The 20,943-nt window shown below is 45.3% G+C and overlaps 1 protein-coding gene across 1 annotated transcript in view; it reads left to right on the plus strand.

Moving 5' to 3' along the window:
- The window catches only part of LOC120845254, a 38,030-nt gene extending 25,691 nt beyond the window's left edge, over nucleotides 1-12,339 (plus strand). Inside the window, exon 5 of the mRNA XM_040217077.3 lies at nucleotides 10,824-12,339. Coding sequence (XP_040073011.3) covers nucleotides 10,824-12,339 — 1,516 coding nt within the window. The remainder of the gene's footprint in view (nucleotides 1-10,823) is intronic.
- The last annotated feature ends 8,604 nt before the right edge of the window (nucleotides 12,340-20,943 follow it).

The following is a 20,943-nucleotide window of genomic DNA, read 5'->3' on the forward strand; positions in this document are numbered from 1 at the left end:
GTATATCTATATATAAATTTAAAGAGAAGATGAATATTAACTGCGATAGAACGGCATATTCGATTTACAAAGTTTTCGTTTTTGTCATGTTCGTGAGACCTGCTGCGCAAAATACAAGCATCAGAAATCTAAAATATTTTGTACTAACGATATATCATGGGAACTTTGGGAACTATTGATGTAAACATTTACAGCATTGTAAAGGTTATGTACCGCGCGTCAAAAATGCTCAAACCTAGCGTCTTTGACGTTTTGTCCTATAGATTTCTGAGCCGTCATCAAAACAAAACTAAATAACTAAAACATCAAACTTTCTGTCATATATTCGCATTAAAGCGTTCTTTCGAATAATATATAATAAATTTCTTTCTCTCAAAAACTTAAATGTTTTATGGTGCTTGAAACTTCACATAAAGTACAAAGTTAAACCAATTCAAGGGGCAATTTAAGAAAAAAAAAATGCCGTCCTACGATTTTCCTGAAATTAATAGTGATAGTTCTCCATCCTACAATTATGTTTATATATATATATATATATATATATAAAAACATGTTGCATCATATTGTTTTCTTTAAAGTTACCGCGCTGCAAAGTTTACCCACCTCGCCGGCATGTTTTCCTTAGGACATAGTCGAGATGATATTTTGTTTCCATGTATTTTATGAGTAGTAGATGAAGTATTGTGCTGTATTCGGGTAATGGGCTCAAGTTAAAATATTTTATTAATTAAAACAAGGCCTTCGTATCTTAACCAATAAGCCTGTTTTGCTCTTTAAAATTGCAAGTTCCAGGAGCTTTAGCTGAATTTGTTTCCACTTATAATCGCTACTACTACCATTTGTTTAAAAAAAAGTAGTAGAAACGTAAGTAGAGTGGGGCAAATTATGTGCAAACACTTGTATCTATAGTTGGAAGGAAGTCGGTATGTTTGAGCCTCCAAGCCTGTTACACTGCTATTCTTGACTGTTGTAGGTTCGGCTGATTAAAGTTTAGCTGTGATTCACTGCAGACTTTCACTAAGATATCCGCTAAGAATAAAAAATGTTTGTAATCATTTATTTAGGTAAATTGAAAAACAAAAAACAAAAAACAAAAAACCATGAGATTGAAAAAGTAAGAATAAAATAAAATACCAAGTAAAGATATCGAGCGCAATGATTGCCGGCGATGGCAGGAGAGTGTCTTGAGAAGTCAGTTTTTTTCCCTCTTCGAACCAGACCGACGAATTCCTCGAAGCACCCAAAGGTACTGCAGTAATTCCAACGAGCGCAAGAAAATCGGTAATACCCGAATGTGACAAATAGAAAATCCACGAACTGATTGAGGTTGTCTTACTGTCTCTGTGTTCTGGGAGGATACTTAGAAATCCCCTGTGGATTTCTAAGTATCCTCTCAATTCAGGCTTTTTGATTGTCCTAGTTTGAGTACGTGGCAGAAAGCTCTTCTTGAAACAGCAGACAAAATTAGGCATGAATTTATCCCGGAAAAACAGTGAATAAACACGTTGTTCGTGTATTTAAAGGATGGCGTTCTACCGATGGAAGCTGTTTTCTCACCTTGAATCGTTCAACGTGACAGCTCGGAAAGTAAAGCCAAGATTCTAAGACCCACACCAGCACCCATGGAACAACATTCAGAGTCACGGGGTTTGAAGGGCATTTGTCGCAACCCTGTCTCCAGGTGCACGCAGTTTGCAAAAGGACATGCTATCGCGTGCTAAGTAACACTTCTCTCAATATATTGGGTGTCTGAAGTCACCAGGCTCGATCTAAAATGTGCCGTAAATATCGACACCTGCACGAAGCACTCTAAACTTTTCGTCAAAGGTGTATTTCACAGGCCTAATTTTTCTTCTAAAATTAGGAAGCGTAGTTCTCTTTTAATAAAAAATAGGGCCAAAAATCTTAATAGGGTTAACGGCGAGCGACGACGCAGACGACTGAGTCCAGCGGCGCATCGCGTTTGGAGCACGTATTGATAGATGGCGCTACCTCCTTATAAAGACTGCTCGCGACGACCGTGGTTTACTAACTTGAGCATAATCGTTTTGCAGTGCACCTTTAATTTAAAAAAAATAAATGCGGACAACAAAGAACAAAACTTGAAGTTAAAAGAAAAAGCAAAACGCGGTTGCATAACGACGGCGGTCTTGCTGCCGACGAATTTCATCTGCGCGTCGTCTAGCTGCTTTCTTTCGCTGGTCGGCTGCACCTTCCGACGCTGCTCCCGACGCCATCTATCAGTACGTGGGAAAAACGCGCCCCGCCACTGGACTCTGTCGTTTGCGTTGCCGTTCGCCATTGACCTTGGCATGTTTCCTAGCCTTAGTTTTTACAGAAAGGGAGTTGCGCTTTGTAATTTTACAAGAACAAACGGACCTCTGAAATACGCCTTTGACGAAGAGATTAGATTGCTTCGTGCATGCGTCGAATTTTACGGCCCATTTGATATCGAACCTGGTGACTCCAGGCAGCCAACACTATCGCCCCCAGAAGCCAACGCCGGCGACAAAAGCGAAATGCCGCGAGCCCGAAAAAGCTGCGCGCGCAATATCAGCGGGACCTACCCAATCAGCGGTAAATCAGATAGGCGGCGGTTCAGACAAAAAGCAAACCCCACAAACCTTACAGCGGTGCCCCCCCCCCCCCCCCCCCTTTTTCTTGAACCTAGAAAGGGGCTTTACGGGAACCAGAAACGGCATGGACCGCAGAGCACACGCAATCATCGACTGTTCTCTCCCAATGCATATTTTCTTTTCTTCTGAACTCATTGTCAGATGTTTAGGCTTACTCTGTACGTTACTTGATAGAAAAGCTAATAACACATTCTCTTTCCTTCTTTCTCTCTTCCGTCATGCTCTGTCATGCTTTCGGAAGGTCCCGGAGTCTTGTGATCATGAGACAAGTCACCACGCGCGCTGCGGAGATAAACAAACGAAGTTGCTGCCAGTCCCGTATAGCTGCGTCTTGACAGAACGCCTTGAGCCATGGCAGCAACGCCCGTAGGGTATTGTGTGTGACTATACTAGTAAACACAAAAAGCAGATAGCAAAGCTGCGAAATGTTCCTAGCGTGCAAGATCTGGATGTCGAATCTCTAAACAGCATCGGGCACAATCCTCCAGCGCGTGCATTCTTTATTTGTAGCCACATTCGGAATTGACGGATTTTCTCGCACTCGTAGGAATTATTGCAGCGCAAGTGTGTGCTTCCCAGAATTCGTCAGTCTGGTTTGAAGAGGGACAAAAGACTGGCTTCTCAAGACTCCCTCCTGCCAACGCGGGATCCTAGTGCGCTCGACATCTCTACTTATATAATTTTAATACGCTAGCTTAACGGGCGACACTTTGCAGCGATTTCGACCTCGTGCCTTGCCGCCGCGCGCGCCGAAGAAGGGACAAACTTTTTATTTCTCTCCGCTCTCGGCGTGAGCTCAGGGGGGTCGATGTTTTCCAGTCAGCCGCGCAGCATGCAGAGAGAAGAGCGGGGAGCCCCGGCAACCCGCCAGTAACGACGCAACGAAGGGAGAGTTTTCCTGTCGTCTGCTTCAAGGACTTGTTTTCAAACATTATTTGCGTTATGCGAAATCTCACTTAGGCAGTATCCAGTTGCTACGCGTAATGTTGGATGGCTTTAGAAACTTCCACCGCGCTTGCCCACTTACTTCACGAATCACCAAGCACTCGTGGCGGTCGTCAGTGGCATCCACGACGCCGACCACGACGGCTATGAGAATTAACCACGTCGCACCTTCGCCCTCACGTACGTTACGGCACCATTTCATCCACATTGCGCGGAAGTGCTATCTCTATCGCTTTCGTTTCATCGGGCAATGTGGGCAAAAATACAACTTTATTTTTGCTCTTTGAATTTTATGTATTTTTTTTTTGTATTTTACTAAAATATATATTTACAAATATTTTGAATCTTGAAGATCGCCTCACAGAAAGTCTGCAAGCGAAGTAACAGTTTTACCTTGGTCAGCCGCACGCACGTACAACCGTCATAACTGTCTAGCAGGCTTGATGGCTCGAACATTCCCGCCTCGTCGCGAATATAGATATAAATATTCAGATATAGTTTGCCACCACTGTTCTTACTTTTCTACTACTTTCTGTAAGCAAAAAATGTTATGGTAGCGAAAACAAATTTTCGTCCCGCTCTCATGGAGAAAGCTTAGCTAAAGCTCCAAAAACTTGTAATTTTAAAGATCAAAACCGGCTTCTTAGTCCAAATTTGTTTATTTAATTATCATTTACAAATACTGCCAGCCGAAAACAATGGGCCCAGGCAGGGTGGCGATACAAAAAAAGTGAAGATACACGCATAAAAAAAAGTAAACAAGCGAACAAAACAACATGCGATACAATTACAATGGTGCCATGCTCCTAATGAAACTCGTTATCATAAGGGGCATTAAGAACAACTGACTCAAGTTGATTCCAATCGTCTATGAATCTTGGGAAAAATTAAAATTTAAAGGTGTCTGTAAAATGCGGATATGACTGCATATATTTGTTATACTTCGTACAAGTGAGAACTCTGCGTGAGTCAGCTGGGATGCCCGAGTGGACGTATCTTGACAAATCAATATTATGCAATCCATTCGCTAATTCAAAGGGTATTTTAAATGATGTGTATACATGCGTGTCTTTATGTCAGGCGCCCCCTCCCCCCCCCCCCCCCCCCCCACACACACACACACACACCTCCCTTGCCTTAACATTGTTTCCGAGTCTGTGGGAATGATAAAGGTTATATATAAAACTCATTGCCATATTTTGGATTCGTGCAAGCTTATTGGCAGGTTGCTCTGAGTGAAAGGATCCCAGAGCATACTCGCGTAATCTATGATACAGTACATGTAATACAAAGTAAAAGCAGTGCGGCTAATATTTTATTTAGTATAATATTAGAACTTGAGTTCACTATCCATATACAGCATGAAAATATATCTAATCATGATATACACGGACTAAAAAAGTCACCTCATCTCTGGCCTTGACGAAAACGGCGGTGCGAAGGGCATACACCAACTCAAGGTCGTTACGTCACGCCGAGGTGGTGGCGCTTGGGACGCACTTCCGGTTTGGGGTATGAGCGGAAGTCACCTTGCGGGCCGGGCGTTGCTATTTTGTTTCGGCAGAAACCAGTATACGTGCCGTCTGGTTAAAAACGCTTTACAATTTTGAAGGGGGGCTACACCGAAAGAGCTGTGCAAAGTATGAAGATGAGTTCGAACGTGCTTTTTACTTGCCCGATACGTTCGGAAACGTAAACATCTGAAAGAACAGTGAGTGCGTAGGCGAGCTGGTGATAGCTAATCATGTCATATAACACCTAAGACTGTGGTGGAAGAAATTGGAAACTTTTTAGTAGATTGAGACGCCCCTTTTGTGTCTGTTCTTTCTACTAAAATGTTTCCGATTTCTTCCATCACAGTCTCAGGTGTTATATGACACGGTAAACACGTGTCTTCGAAAGAGACTTCGTCGGACCATGATCGAATGCTCTGGAAGCGCTGAGGATTTATAAATACTTTTTGACAAAAGGTTTATTTGCGCTGTTCCAACATGAAGTCTGGAAGACCGCCAAGAGATATTCGGACCATCCGGATTACGTTCTATGCGTTTTCACGTTCAAACGATCGTACTTATACGTTCAATCGGTTTTAAGCTCTTGCAGACAAGAGCGTCCGGTAGACCACATCATGGTTATGCGCTGCAGACATAGTAATTGCGATACGAAAAAATTGTGGATCTCTAAAAACTTAAAAGCTTGTAAAATTTCTTTGCTATGTCAGCTCGGTGTGAACAGTATATACAAGGCGATCGCCGACCTGTTAGGCATGATTCACTCGGTTTGATTTTTGCTTGCAATTTTCAGTTTTAACGTCGTGTACACCGAAGCTTTCGATATCTCTTATTTTGCTGCGCGAGTGACGTGACAACTAAGAATAGCAAGCAGATCTCACCATGTGGATCAGGCTCTAATCTACTGCGCTCACGCGGAAACGAACGCCGTGCGCCAAATTCACAAGTTTCGCGCTGTCACAAGCCTTGTCCATTTCGTTCAGGCCACTGAAATAGTCAGACATTACCAGGAAGACTCGGGATCAACGTTCCCGACGCGAAACAGAGCATAGGAGCTCACACCACCGCCAACAGCACCGCATCTCAATGGTCTGATGATAGGGGACGGCGCCCTCCTTGCCCATAGGGAGTTTTCGAAGACCGAGTTACCCCCTCCGCTAAGCCCTCCGCAACGAAAAAACCGCTACTGCGCCGGCACGCCAATGGCATTCACTGTAGAGTTCCGGGTAACGTAGCAGGCTGCAGAGAGCGTTGCGGGACGGCGAAAACGATCTACGAAAACTCCCTCATGTCCCTTAGCGGATGCGCGGCGCGGCTTGCCACCGCAAGGGGTGCACCAGTTTGTTTGTAAACATTAATTGGTGTATACTTTGCAGCGCTGTAACTGTGAAGGAAACAAAATATTGCAACATTTGGTAATGATTAAACACACGATTATGGTGGCGAACTATAACTATAAATTTCAGGAAAATCCAAGAAGGCCTTCTTTTTTTTTTTGTAATTGCCCTTCAAATTTCTTAACTTCGTGATTTAAGACAAATTTGGAGCGCCATAAAAAAATTTTAAATGAAGCAATTATGTATATATATAATTACAAATAACTTGTTAATACTAATGTATGTCATAAAGTTTAATGGTGTACCTATTCAAGTTCTTTTAGATAACGGCCCAGAAACCTAGTGACAAGACGTCAAAAGAGCCAAGTTAGAGCATTTTGACGCGAGATTCAAAACCTACAAAATGCTGTAAATATTTACCTTAATAGTTTCTACATTTTGTCATAAGTGCAAATTATTTTAGATTCTTGATCTTTTTATTTTGCGCAATAGGTGTCACCAAGCATGACACAAACGAAAACTTCGAGAATCACAGTTGTCGTTCTGGCGCACTCAAAAAGTTTTTCTATTCAAATAATATTTTTCCCAATTTTTTTATTCCGTTTTCTACACATGTTTAGGAGTAGCATGTAAAACCATAAAAAAAAAGTGTCCGGACTCGCGTGCATAAGCTTATCTCAACAGAGCCTGGAAAGCCTATGCAGTTAAAACACCTTAAGGCCCTGTCACACTGAGGCAACACGACCGCAACAGCAACACAACTCGCTGTCCAACAGTCAGGCAGCTTGTTGCTCGCTCCCCGTGTCGTCCGACAAACCTGTCACATCGCGCAAACAGCAGCACAACATGGACGAAAACTAAAATGCTGCCTCGGCATGATAGCTTTCAGCAACAAAAACAGCAGCAACTTGTTTTGGACAATGTGTGTTGCCCTGATCGTTGGCTGAGCGAATTTCGGGCCGGCAACACGACAACACAAATAGCTTCGACGGCTGAGCTAGTTCCCTATCAATAACATCTTACTCAAATCAAAATCAAATCAAATTGGACGTTTTAGTGATTTATACAGCGTAAGGTTGGTCTGCCAGTAGCGGCGACACTCGTTTACACTGTAGATGAGCAATTTAGCCAGTGCAGTACAACCGCTATCCAGGGGTCTTTAACGTGCACCACGCAGTAGTGATGCACGACCGCACGCCGGTACGATGCTCATCCAGATCGAAACGGGCAGGGGTGGGTCTCAAACCCAGGATCCCTGGGTTCTGCAGCGCGAGCTTTCGCTCCACGCGCGTCGAGCTGGGTGTGCGCTTCAGCCCACTCGGCCACCGATTCCCCCATCTTACTCAAATAACGGCTTGGAAAACGTTATTTAACAATAATTAAGGCTTGCGTCCAGCTAAACTAATTTCGTGAATATTTTCACTGCATAATTACAGAAAACGATTGTCAAAATAGTCAGAGCTACGGTTGTAAACGCTGAGGCTGGTGTTGAAATTAGAACCGCCGAGAGACCAGCTCACACTACTGCTACTGAAATAAAATGGCATGCCTAGTCACCCGCTGTTAAAGTATAAAAATAAATAGTCCAGGAAAGCGAAGATTAAAAAATCGAAGCAATCAAACTACCACTATGATCATGATTGTTGTTGCTTGGAACTTGGAAACAGCCGCTCTCAGAAACCTGATTTGTTTAAAAAATACCCACACTCTCAAGAAAAAAGGATGTCAAAAGGTGTATTCTTACACCCTTTGTCCCGTATAATACACCCCCAAACTCCAATTCGACGTACAGCGCCCTACAGTCGAACAGAAGGCACCAAAGTTTACGAGGGGCTTGATAGCCGTGTGGTACAACTTGTTAAAATAGCTAACGTACGTTTTACTGTCAACAAGAAAAATAATCAGGGTTTTCTTGGTCCCACTGTAAAAACTCGGTGTTTTCTTTATGTTGTCTTTGATACGTATTTTAGATATTTACAATGTTGTACCACACGGCTATCAAACCCCTCGTAAAATGTCAGGCCGTCTGTTCGACTCTAGGGCGCTGTACGTCGAATTGAAATTTTGGGGTGTATTATATGGGACAAAGGGTGCAACGATACACCTTTTGACACCCTTTTTTCTTGAGAGTGCAGGACGTTTTGAGGAATGAAGTGATCCCATAGCAGGCGGTAGGTAAAAGCGATTTAAAGTTTTATTCTATCGATTGCTACAAAGGCCGATCGTGTCGGTGTCGAAGTTTTGAAACGCTGTCAGTTCAGCTCAAGACCACGCTACAAAAGACGCTTTAGCGTGCTGCCGGTGCTCACTCAATTTTACAGTAAAAATGCGAACTGCATGAAAGAAAGAACCGGGCCAAAACACTTCATATCGGGTGGCGTAAACCCCATACACATATCAGCGATCTCACTTTCCTTGGTTAGGGCTGTCTGCTTTATAAGGGAATGAAGAAGATTTGCAGAAAATAAAGGGTGGAAAATACTCCCCGTGTCAAGTTTTCTAGTCATAGTCACTGGTTGATGTTGTCCCGTGGTCATTTTCGGCTCTTCGAACGCACTAGAACTTTGTAGTCACATTTTCATCGACGCCGCGCCGCACATAAACGAAGGTAAACAATCAAGATGGCGGAGTGTTTCCCGTGTTGTCCCCGCCGTCAGCCCTGTGTGACAGGGTTGTTGGAAAACAAATCGGTCAACCCGGTTGCCGGGCGGCAGGAACATGTTGCCCGACTGTTGTTGCCACGATGTGACAGGGTCGCCGGCAACACGGTTTCCTCGTGTTGCCGGATAGAGCTGTCCAACTATTGCTTCACTGTGACAGGGCCTTTAGGAATATAGCCTGTTTTCCCTGCTCGCTTCACCGAATTTGAGTGCAAACAAGTAAGGCTGAGCCTACTTCATTCGACGACATCGCTGTCGCACTGACGTTGGAACAATACCTTAGCAGTGCGGCATCTAAACATGTCGAAAGTTCCGGGCGAGGAAACTTCCGAGACTCTTATTTACAGTGCCTAATTTATTCGGAAAGTTAAAGACAATTATGGGAATATGCAGGTTTCCCGTTCCCAAATAAAGTGACAAACTATAAGTTGCCGAAATGTTCAAGTATCTCGGATCCTTTAGCTCTAAGACAGTAACAACGGCATTTACACTTTTTTTTTGAAAACGGTGCACAATAGACACTCGTGGTACAAGCCGCACCAAGCATTTGTTAGCGCTGCAGATTTAGATGTTTTTATTTATTTATTTTTTTGTGTTGGGGTCTCGCCTAAAAATTGAGGATGCCTTGAGGTTCATTCGTTTATTTTGAACAGAATGTATACTATAATTTCTTTTTCTAAGACACGTTTTCTGTATTAAGTTACAGTTATATGAATATCTGTGCCCGAAGGAGCTACTCAAATGCCTTTGCTCACAAACACGAGCGCTGTTTGTTTTCTCGTTTATAGCATATATTATCAATTTTGGCGGTTTTCTAGTTCGCAAAGATTTTGAAACTCAATTTAGGGTTCAAACATATGATCTTTTCAGGCGATAAATCCTATAGTAAATATATAGGAGTGTTTATTTTCATTTTTTTTTTCAAAGACCTACATGACCCAATAAAACACTAGAACTTCATGGGAATTACATGGAAGTAATTCTTATATTTAGTTGTATGTGCTAGAATGAATATACACTGGAAAAACTAAGTTCCGTCATATCATTCGTTATGTTGAGCTAGCAGCTAACCAAACAACACAAGTGAACACTGAAAGGTAAATTATTGAACGCTTGCGCGCGGGATTCGTCGACACGATAAACTCAATATATAATATGCAATGACCACTTGCAATAAGAACCACGAACACTGATTAGTGAGCGCTCGTGCAAACCTAAACAAATAATTCAAACGAATAAAGATGCAAACAGAGAGAAGCAATTTCGGTTAGAAACTACGCTCAGTTTAGAAACAGAAAATCAGATTGGTAATTTTTTATGTTCCAACATAAACCTAGCTTCTAACTGAAATAAAGTGGCTGTCTGTCCTCGTCCTTTATGTTTTTATTTGTTAAATCAAATGAAGTAGCAACAAAAGAGTGCCAATAATATAGTTTTGTTTCTTACCTTGGGGCAACCACACGTCACTGTGGGGTTCCCCCACTCCATTTTGGAGTCATTCCACGGCATGTTGACTCGGAACTGACTGCGGCCGAAAAGCAAGCAGGCTATATAAGCTCACTATTCATCGGATGTGTTAAATGTCACAGGGTACACTAAACTCTGGATGTTCATGGTCTGAATTTTCCAGGCTGGCTCAGAGCACTAACTTTATTTTAGCCAGAATATACTTCGCTCAGCGGCAATCCGGAAGCCGATGACTGATACCTCAATTAAATTCTATAACTCTCGCAGGTATCACTTGGCCTTCAGCTCAGGTGAGGACAAAGACTACATTCGAATCATCGCCCGTGCCCTCGCTCTCGTAAAGCCAGATTCTGATGTGCGTAAACACGCCGAAAATGTCTACTCTCTTGAGCGGAAACTCGAGTCAGCCTTACTTGGTCTCGTTCGCGGAAACAAACTCTCCGAGCCCCATCAAATTCTGAAAGCAAATACGAATTTCTCGAGCACGTGGAACTGGGAAGAGTATTTCAAGATTTTGATGCAAGACAACAAACGCCATCACTTCTCGCAGGTACTTCCCAAACCCCTTGATCTGAGCCACCGAATATCTGCTGTCATAAACACCACAGAGGTCAAGACTGTAGTTGACTATCTCCGGTATAGGTTCCTCGTCTTTGTAGCTCCATTTTTATCCGAGGACTTCAGTTTCCTTCTACCCCTTGGGTACAGTTCACATCAAGATAACGTGCCAGAAAGACATCAGGCCTGTGCCCGCTCAGTCGAAGGCGTCTATCGGTACGGAATGAGATTCTTGGTCTCCGAGGCCAACCAGCACAGCCTTCAGCCAGATCTCTGGAAAGAGGAGCAGAAGGCCTTCAAAGAGCTGCTCAAACTCTGCAAACATGTTCTCAAGGACCGGATTAGCAACAGAACTTTGATGATGTCACCAGAAATGGAGAGCATCTTCTTGAAACTGGACGCCATGCAAGTGTCCACTGAGTATGTCCTTGAGTCCGAGCTGTCCAGCATCATCCACTATTACTCCCGGATGGCCGTTCCGCTGAAGAGCAGTTCACCCCTACAGACGTACTTGACGCTGCAGCAGTCCAGTAGCGAACTGTACTGGTCAACCGCGGATCAGTCCCTTGACCACGACGTCCGTTTCTTGGCATCAAGTCTTGTACCCGGCTACGAGTATCGGGAAAAGAAGAACACCCTGTACATCACTCCAGCGACGTTTGGGTTCTTGGGAAAAGGCGACATTGTGCCCATATTCGTCATTCCGGCGGTGCTCCAGTACATTATTCAGGGCATTTTGTCCCCCATCTTCGCCGCTACTCCACTGAGCGGGTTTCGTAGGCCCCGCAATACAACCAAGATACTCACAGAGTCGAGGCTTTGCCTGTTCGAACAGTACTACGCCGGCATGACCGACATCTTCAAAGAAGACGTGGCGCTCGATTCGGACCTCACAAACTTCGTCGAGTTCAACACAATGGTGTCTCTTCTCTACGATGTCTTCCAGGTATACAAGAACCTAACCTCGGCCCTCACCACGGATGTGAGTGGTGTTGAAGACAACGCAACCGGTGTGGCTCTGGACCAGCTTTTCCTTACCACTTGGGCGGCGACCCATTGCGAACCCACCACTGACAACCGCGAACGACGTCTCATCCGCTTCATGGAAGTTCCACCCCGGCTCAAGGTAGACATTTCCCTGCAGAATTTTGCTAAATTTGCGCAAGTGTTCTCCTGTCCAGTGGCCAGCCCCATGAGCCCGTCTATACGATGCGCGATGGTGTGACCAAATGTTTCCTTGGTACCAGGGAATGCGGTGTTTTCTATGCACATTAATCACAACGTGTTTTGTCTTCCATAAAAATTGTACCGTGGCTGTGGTCTTCTGTGTTCATTGTCATCTGCAGGATGTATCACCACAAAAGCTGCAAGTCCGAGCTCTTTGAACGGACCTCGGCAGCACGAACTTTCAGGCAGCAGGAGCTACTGCCAAAGCTATGAGCTCGGGTTTCTAGGCTTCCTTGCGTGACATCCTAAAGGGGCCATGTATCGATATTGCTGGCTTGAACGTATAGTTGTATAGATCGCAGTATTGACGTAGTATCTTGCTGATGACAGTCCATGGCGGCTCGTGGATTAGACACGCGCAATCCGTGCGCCGACTTGGTTTGGTTACATTCTATGCCTCGGCGAACATCCGGGTGGTGGCTCCTCTTCAATTGCTACAGCGACAAAAATAGCCGAACTCAAACGATGTCTTTAGCACGGCGGGCACCCTGCGTTTTTCCAACCTCAATGCATGACATATAATCGGCACCAAATCCCGTGGCTGCTGGTTCGGGCTTCGGGTTGCAGGGATGAGTACTCCGGTGTTGCTTATTCTCTTATTTGTTATGCGACTGCTATTGTTTGAGGTAAAACTAATGCGTGTTTCAAAATATATAGACGACACGAACTAACATGTGATAGTTACTATATCTGTATATAACTATTTTCACGGTCTCTTTATCCCAGAGCAGTAAGATTACGTGTTGATTTGTTACTTGTCTTTGACATTCTCTCCGAGTTCCTTGAGGTGAAAAAATTAAGTCTGTCTATATAACTTTTATGTATCATTTTACTCTGTAGATTTTCTTGGATATTTCAATAGAAACGTTAAGGCCATATTTGTTTATTTGCGTTTTATTTTAAGTTCCCGCTGTTAAAACTTTATAACATCCTAAGAAATCAATCATTTGCATTGGAACTTCGCTTTTTAAATATACCAAGTCTAAATTGCGTTTTAAAATTATTAAATTATTTTTCTCGGAAGTGCACACGGAAATTGACAACAATGAAACCCTTGTACATGTAAAATATCTCAGCAAATTTTCGGACCCTTGCAATATATATATATATAGTTTTAACCGCTTGTGTTACCATATATGTCAGTTTTTTCCTTCTTTCACCTGCATTCAGGCATGAGTATAAAACAAATAGAAGTATTTTATAAGGTTATAAGGCATCAGCGCATGACTATATACGACCTCCAAACCCGTAGTTTGGTCACTTAAGTTTGCAGTGAGAGTAATCGCATATAACAGACCTGCTGATTCAAAGCAGTGCCCAGTCACTGTAATGGGCAATGAGAAATCAACACCAAGGTGTCTTTGGTACAAGAATTTGATGGTGTCTGGCAGTTATGAAGTGAGGCGAACCTAATGAAAGGAAACAAAAAGTGAATGTGCGTTATTCATGCACTTAGAGTCACTAAATAGCTGGCTCCTAGAACCACAAAATATTTAAGCTTTAGTGTACCGAAAGTTCATTCCCTAATCTCTTTGTTATAAAGGCTCTTTTTTTTCTTTTTTTTTTTTTTGTAGTTTTGCAATTGGCTATAGTTACGGTTCGTAACTGCGACATCCTCAGATTTGGATTAGGTGTCAAAAAACTCAGGCGACATTGTTTTTGCTCTGCCGCGGAGTGTTTCAATAGATCTGGTAGAGCAGTTGAGCTTAGGCTTCAGGTCAAAGGCGTCAATAATTGTAAACAACAAAACGGCTGAAGCGTCGCTACTTCATAGTGTAGCTTTTATTTCGTTGTCCCAGCTGCATCCACGCAGAGGTGAAGAAAAGCGTCTATTTTTCTGAGGCCATCTAGATGTAGTTATTCTTCGATTCACTTTAAGCGTGAGCGTGGCGGAAGTTATACAAGAGCGAGCCGCGGGCTTCCAGCGTTCCTGCCAAGCGCGCCCGCTCGTGCGGAGCAAGCACTGTGCAGGCATAGCCTCCTCTATTAGCGGAGAGATGTTTTGGGTGACGCCCTCCCATGGCTCCCTTTCGTGACGTCATTACATTGCGAACAACAAGCTCGATGGTGTTTGCAATGAGCATTGTGGAGGCTTGAAATCGTTACCCTCTCCAAAGGACACTGCCAACACCATCAAAATTCAAGCTGTTACGTCATCTAATTTTCATCGATGAGAAATCCTTTCCTGACGTCATAGTTGGCATTCGGCCAATCATGGCCGGCCGACCACAGCGACGCTTTCTGTCGCGCCCGTCGCCAATACTCACAAAGCCTGGCAGTCGAACGACGGAGCCACAGCGTGCCCAGTCGCAGATTTGGAGCGCGAGGATCTCGTAGCAGAGATCATTCGGGGAACCTGGTATTCAGTGCGCAGGTTTTGCAGCGGCGAGAAATCGAAATGCGGTTTTCAAACCCGACGAGAAAAGAAGCGGTGGTGAGAGGAACGCGAGGAGCGCGAGCGGACATTCCATCGCTCGGGAAAAGAGTGTTTCGGCGTTTCGCCGCAGCGGGGCGCCCGTCACGTGGCTCTCCTCTCATCCGTTGTCTTCCGCTCTACTTTTTTATCATCGGCGGCCGTGTCTGGTGGCGATCTGCCAGGCTTTGTCACTATAGGGGAGGCTATGGTTCAGGGCCACATGCTCGTGCTGGTAGCTTCGCCCTCGCTTGCGCCTAAAGTTAAAGGGAGCATAAGTGTACGCCTGCATACCAGACTTAAAAAAAAGGATGAAATGAATTTTGGGCTTGGATAAATTAGGATTTTACTAATCACATATTGTTAGTGTGCCAAAAAGAGAACAAGTGCACGAGGGTAGAAAGCCAAGGAACCAGCTTTTCATTGCTAAGATATGAAAAATATAGCGGACCATTTCTTACCTTCTTTCCTCCAAAAGCTCTCCGCCTTTTCACCATGATGCATCTGCGGTGCCCAAGAATGTTAGCCAATCCCAGCTCACGCATTAGGAACGAGTACTGCGTCACTCGGGCGTATGCGCTCGTCATTAACCGATCCGCCAACGAATGTTGAGATTCGTGTTCGTGGACAATTAGTGCCGGGGCGGCACATGTCACTTGCGAATGCGAGGTTCCATGGTGTGCTTAAACAGCGCAGCCCAAGCTTGGAGTGATCCCATCCGGGGCTAAAGCACATCACGTCCACGTGATTTCTCATTTTGCTTTTGAGTTGAGGATTAAAGCGAAGGAGGAAGAAGCTGAATGTAATTTTATGGCCTCTATTTAAACTGCCACCTTTTTAAACATCTGTCTGCTTTATTAACTGTTAGAGCATAGGAAGCTTGCCGCACCTCGCATCAATTGTCCGAACATAAAACGAAGAAGGTTTTGTATTTAGTAAGACATTTGCCAACTAAGTTAACCTAGACATGTTGCTTCAAGTAGTGCAGTCAGAATCGTTGCATTCTGTCGAGACACAGTGTTTGATGACGTTAGGATCAAGTTCGTGTGATTGGATCGTACGTATTTAATTTGAACATCATCAAACACTGAGCACGCCGAATCACCTGTCACAATCAACATTACTAAAAAACAAGATTACATTTCTGAGCCAATGTGTGTTTCGGGCCTCATCGTCGGCTAATAAATAGGCGGAAAAAATATCCTCCAGGCGTGATAGCCCCTAAAGAAGCTTCACTGCGGAGTCACGAAGCGACTCGAAAGCTTACAGTTACACTTGCTTAAAACGTTGTGGGATTCTGGTTTACCCCAAAGTCCTCAGTGAGGCAAATACCCACTCCGTAACTCGTCGGATGCAATAAAGTAGGTTTCGACTTACCTTGCTGATCGCTGTGAGGCAACACCCACTCCGTAGTTCGCTGCTATGGCGGCTACGGCCGGATCCGTCCGTTGACTGCCGTTAGGCTCCGGTGGACGGGAGACCACACCAAACACAGGGATACCGTAGAAACGTGTTTATTGGGCTTACGCCACACGCTTTGCGCCCGTAGGCGGAACAAAAGAGAAATGAGGTTGGCGCTGCCTTAATTGACAGGATCACCAGGAGAAAGGTCCGCGCTGCCGGAACTGGCAGGATCACGGAAAAGGGGGAGCAGTAAAATAACGATGAATACTCCGTCGAGCGTAGCCCCCCCTAACCAAGAGCCCCGGCCACAGGTGGGTGGCCGGCTTATGTAGCCTGCGGGAAATAGACGCGCCCGGGGAGGCCGGTAGAAGGTCTACCGAAAACGGGACGCGTCCATAATCACTCACAAGGGTGTGCCGATGGCGCGTTCACCCAAAAGGGCAAGGGAGAACCGGCCCCTTCGGGGAATTCGGCCTCGTGGTTCCTTGTATCCGGGAGGCCGACGCCATTGGTGACGACGACTCCCACGGCCTGCTTTAAGCTAGGCCTAGATAGGGATAGAGGGAACCCAATGGTTCCCACAATGTATTCCACCATGTTGGTGCTCAAATTCATGGTTCCGAGTTGTTTGAATTTTCATTCTGAACTCCCAGGAAACACTTGGTGACGGTTAAAAGTTCAATAGAAGCCATTTTAGTACTTCCAAAAGCAGTCATATTACTGTTGTGCTTCCTAATAAACATAATCAATGGATTAGACATTAGCGCAAAACGTTATCGATTACAAGTAATTTGATTACTTGTAATGACTGTCGTACAAGTCTGTACGCGAGTAAATTTTTTCGAGGCTCCTACCGGCTCGCGCACACTCTATATACTCCATCTCGATGTAACTTGGCAAAGAGCGAAGGTTATGGCCCCAGTGAGCCGATCAGCGCGTCGGAAGGAGACACGTGACTAATTTTTTTTACGGGACGGGTCAAACTCTGAGGGTGCCAAAAGCGACATCTAGGACACGAAGGAGGAGGTACGGTTAAGAGGGGAGTTCCTCCTTCCCTCTTATCCGACTGTTAGGTTTACGCTTTCGCCCCTGTACCTTCGGTATGGGACTGGTCACGTGCTTCCCCTCCCTCGCTCTGATTGGCTCTAGTTAGGGGCCGTAGCGTCCGCTCTTTGCCGAGTTACGGTGAAACAAGGTATGGGAGCGCGGCTGTCTGGAACTGACTCCGGTGACGATGGCTGAGGTTAATCCACTTTGCGGAGGAGCTCCATTCTCGAGACGCTGTCTTTCCTTCAGCCTAATTCAAGGTCTTTGCCCGAGGTCCGCGTCCCGAATTCATTTAGTATAATTTCGAAAAAAAAACGGGGGCCCATGAAACGGCCCAGTTCTTAACCTGGTTGAAAACTCCGCTAGTTCAAGTCGTGTGTTGGGTTACAATGCGCCGAGAGACTGAGGGAGAAGAGGAGACGAGGGGGGAAGGGACGTTTGAACGCCGAGCTCTGGTTGGAAATGATTAATGGGTAGACCTCAACCGTGCAGCCCTTGTCTCCACTGCACTCATCGAACGCAGTAAAAGGCAGAATGCCAACGCACGGTGTCTTTTTAGAGCGCAGCTCTTAGGCGCCCGTTTCCGGCTTGAGCGGCGTCGGCGTAACCACGCGGTGCATTATGGGAAATGTCCAATTAAGGGAAATGTCCCATAATGCACCGCGCGAGCCCCCCCTGGGGTCACGGGACCTCGGGTTGGGGGGGGGGCACGTGACCCCCCCGGTGACGTCATCATCACTGATGACGTCAACGACATCCGCATCGTCATCGTCATCATCACTGATGACGTCATCAGTGACGTCACTGATGACGTCACCGGCATTCGCATCGTCATCATGACTGATGACGTCCTCAATGACGTCACTGATGACGTCACCGACATCCGCATCGTCATCGTCATCATCACTGATGACGTCATCAGTGACGTCACCAATGACGTCCTCGGTATCCGCATCGTCATCGTCACTGATGGCGTCATCATCAGTGATGACATCATCGGTATTGTCATCGTAGCGTGACCCCTCCAGGTCACGTGACCCCCCCCCCCCCCCCCAGTACCCTTCCCTCTTCCTCCTCAAGAGCCGCGATCTAATTCGGCGTTAAAGGGAGTTAGTTGTAAACGGCGTTCACTTTTTTTTAATTCTTATCTGACTACCAAACTTTGTTAGCAACTTCTCGCTTCGTATAAACGTTGCTAAAAAAAAACTTTCAAGTTTTAGAAGACAACCCCGAAGTCGCCATATATTGCGCGGGCACCCCATGCAAGTATTAGATGCGAGGGTTGCAACATCTTCCGGCGGGGACACGGTTCTAACGACAACAGTCTCATCGGAGGCCATTCCCCGCAATGCACATACCGGCGATGTTGCTTTGGCGCCGCGAAAGCAACATTGCACAAACAACATCTTTAAAAGGACGTCTAGCAGCTGCCTAAATAGATGTAGTGAGGTTTAGCTGCAGAGAGACATACTGGTAGAAAGTAACGAAAAGGTTCTGCAGCGGTGACGGCGCTGTTCAACACCTCCGCGTCAGTGTTCGCGCAGTATACGCTACACGCGCCGTACAATCTATACGGTGTAGCGTAGCGTACACGTCTCGGGTCGGTTCGATAAAAACTACCGAAGCGCCTATGAATCGCTGCACTGTCTTCCTCTTTCTTTTTTTCTCGAGGACTGTGTGGAAGACACAGGCACCGGAGAGGGATACAGTCCAAGAGCTTTTATTGGACACTGTTCAAAGTACTGCAATTGTCCTCATCCAAAATGTTCCCTGCGCCGGCAAGGGAAGATATAGTCAAGGCAGACATGTAAACATTACTGAGAAAGGGTAACTGAATACCGTTGTTTGTCACTCACTCAAAAAGAAACTACGTGCGTTGCTTGTTACTGTGATCCAAAAAGGAACTCGTTACTTCAGGATGAAAGTGACGTGGCATTTTCTACCTATTTTGTACGTGCCGTTCCTATGAAGCAATAACCGCATCTAATATTTGTTGTTAGCAATTCCTTGCTTTTTAACGCGTTTATTCGGGGATTGCTGTGGCTATACTGACGTACCTTGAATATGTTTTTCTTGTTCATTGTCTAGCTGGTTCCTTTTTGTGGCGCAAATCCAGGATACCGCTTTGTTGAGCGCTACTATAGGCGCTTGCGATGTACACCTTCCCCTCTTCGCTTGTTCTCGCGTGAGTTGAAAACGTGGTGGCACTAGTGTGCAAATAGCCCCTCAATACTTCGGGTTCTGAACTATGGACGGCACGTATCGCAGGATTAGCGAAGTCAAACATACACCGTGCCTCCTAAAATGGTCACTTATAGACCTGTCAGATTTGATTCACTCTGGCGATAATAGAATGACGACTAAAGAAATTAGGAAATGTACGTGAGCCGGAAGTGTGCTGGGGCTACCCAATAGATGGCGCCACCAAGTTTGTTGCCAAACAAAAACGGGCGAATCGAAGCACCGAAATACCATTAGTGGTTACTTCAGCAAAAGGTAACAAAAATACGTTACTCGTCACGAAAAAAAGTAACTACAGGGACAAGAAACGGGTTACCTGTGAAGCGTTACGAAGAAATCTGTTCCCAGGCATGTGGACCCGAGAGCCGAGGTCGGGGATGCCTTGGGGAGAAGAACTGCGGCATCACGGGAAGGGATTCCTAAGGAATTCCCTCATCGTATATATATACGTTTGGCGCGTGCACGATGCCGCGGTGGCAGGTTCGCGCCGCCGAACTCTTCGCTGGACTGTAATTTTCAGCATACAGTGAATACCTTTGTGCAAAACTCTTAAGATGGGTGTTCATTCGCTTGACGGATCTCACTTACCAAAGCGGCGAGCTCGCACCTCTTGTCTGTTGACAACAGTACAAACTTGAGTGTCAAAAAAAAAAAAAAAAAACATTAAACAAAAATGTGAAGTGGGCATTACAAAAAAAAACATTTTTGTTTTGCTTGTTATATATTTGACCCCCCCCCCCCCCCCCCCGGCAAAAAGTCTAGGCTTCCTTTTGCTTATTGTCTTTTTGTCGTCAGTCCGTCACTTATAGCCGCGTCCCACTAGAGCGACAGACAGCAACAAACGACTGCGACACACGACAACGAGCGACAGACGACATCGGTAGACAGCCTGTTTGTCGAAGTCCACTGTCCCACCTGGCGGAGACGACGCAAAACACGGGGGCAAGGAAACTTGTTTCCTAGTGGGACTGGAGCTGTCAACAAAACACTTAAAAATGCACAGACAAACAGAGTCTGGCGACGTGGTTTTTGTGTTTTTCTCTTTGGCCATAAAACACGCCGACAAACACGGTGAAAGTTGAAACGATTAATTTTATTTCTTGATTAAAGTTTTCGGTTCTTTTCATTTGCCGTTAGCGACTTTCAGCACAGTCCTGACAATCGACACCAAACTTTTTCCGAACTAAAATACCCAAATCGTTCCTTTTTTTTTTTTTTTTTTTTTTTTTGGGGGGGGGGGGGGGGGGGGGGTTGGGGAGGGCGTTCGAGACATTCTAGGTGAACGCCATGGAATTTCACGCCGAGTTTGAGGAAGTTTATTATTTCATATTGGAACGATCGAGGGCAGGCGTTTTTTGGTGGACAATACGGTATCCTGATTATCACAGAACGTGATGACAAGTCTCGTCTGCCGGAATGGTTTGCCGTGGAACGTCTTGTCCTAGTTCGTGGTGAGCGGTCTTTGATCAGTCCTCGCACATGGGTGTATTCATCCTG

The sequence above is a fragment of the Ixodes scapularis genome, unplaced genomic scaffold (genome assembly GCF_016920785.2).
Source record: "Ixodes scapularis isolate PalLabHiFi unplaced genomic scaffold, ASM1692078v2 PGA_scaffold4__175_contigs__length_147842914, whole genome shotgun sequence".
In the NCBI taxonomy this organism is placed as follows: domain Eukaryota; kingdom Metazoa; phylum Arthropoda; class Arachnida; order Ixodida; family Ixodidae; genus Ixodes; species Ixodes scapularis.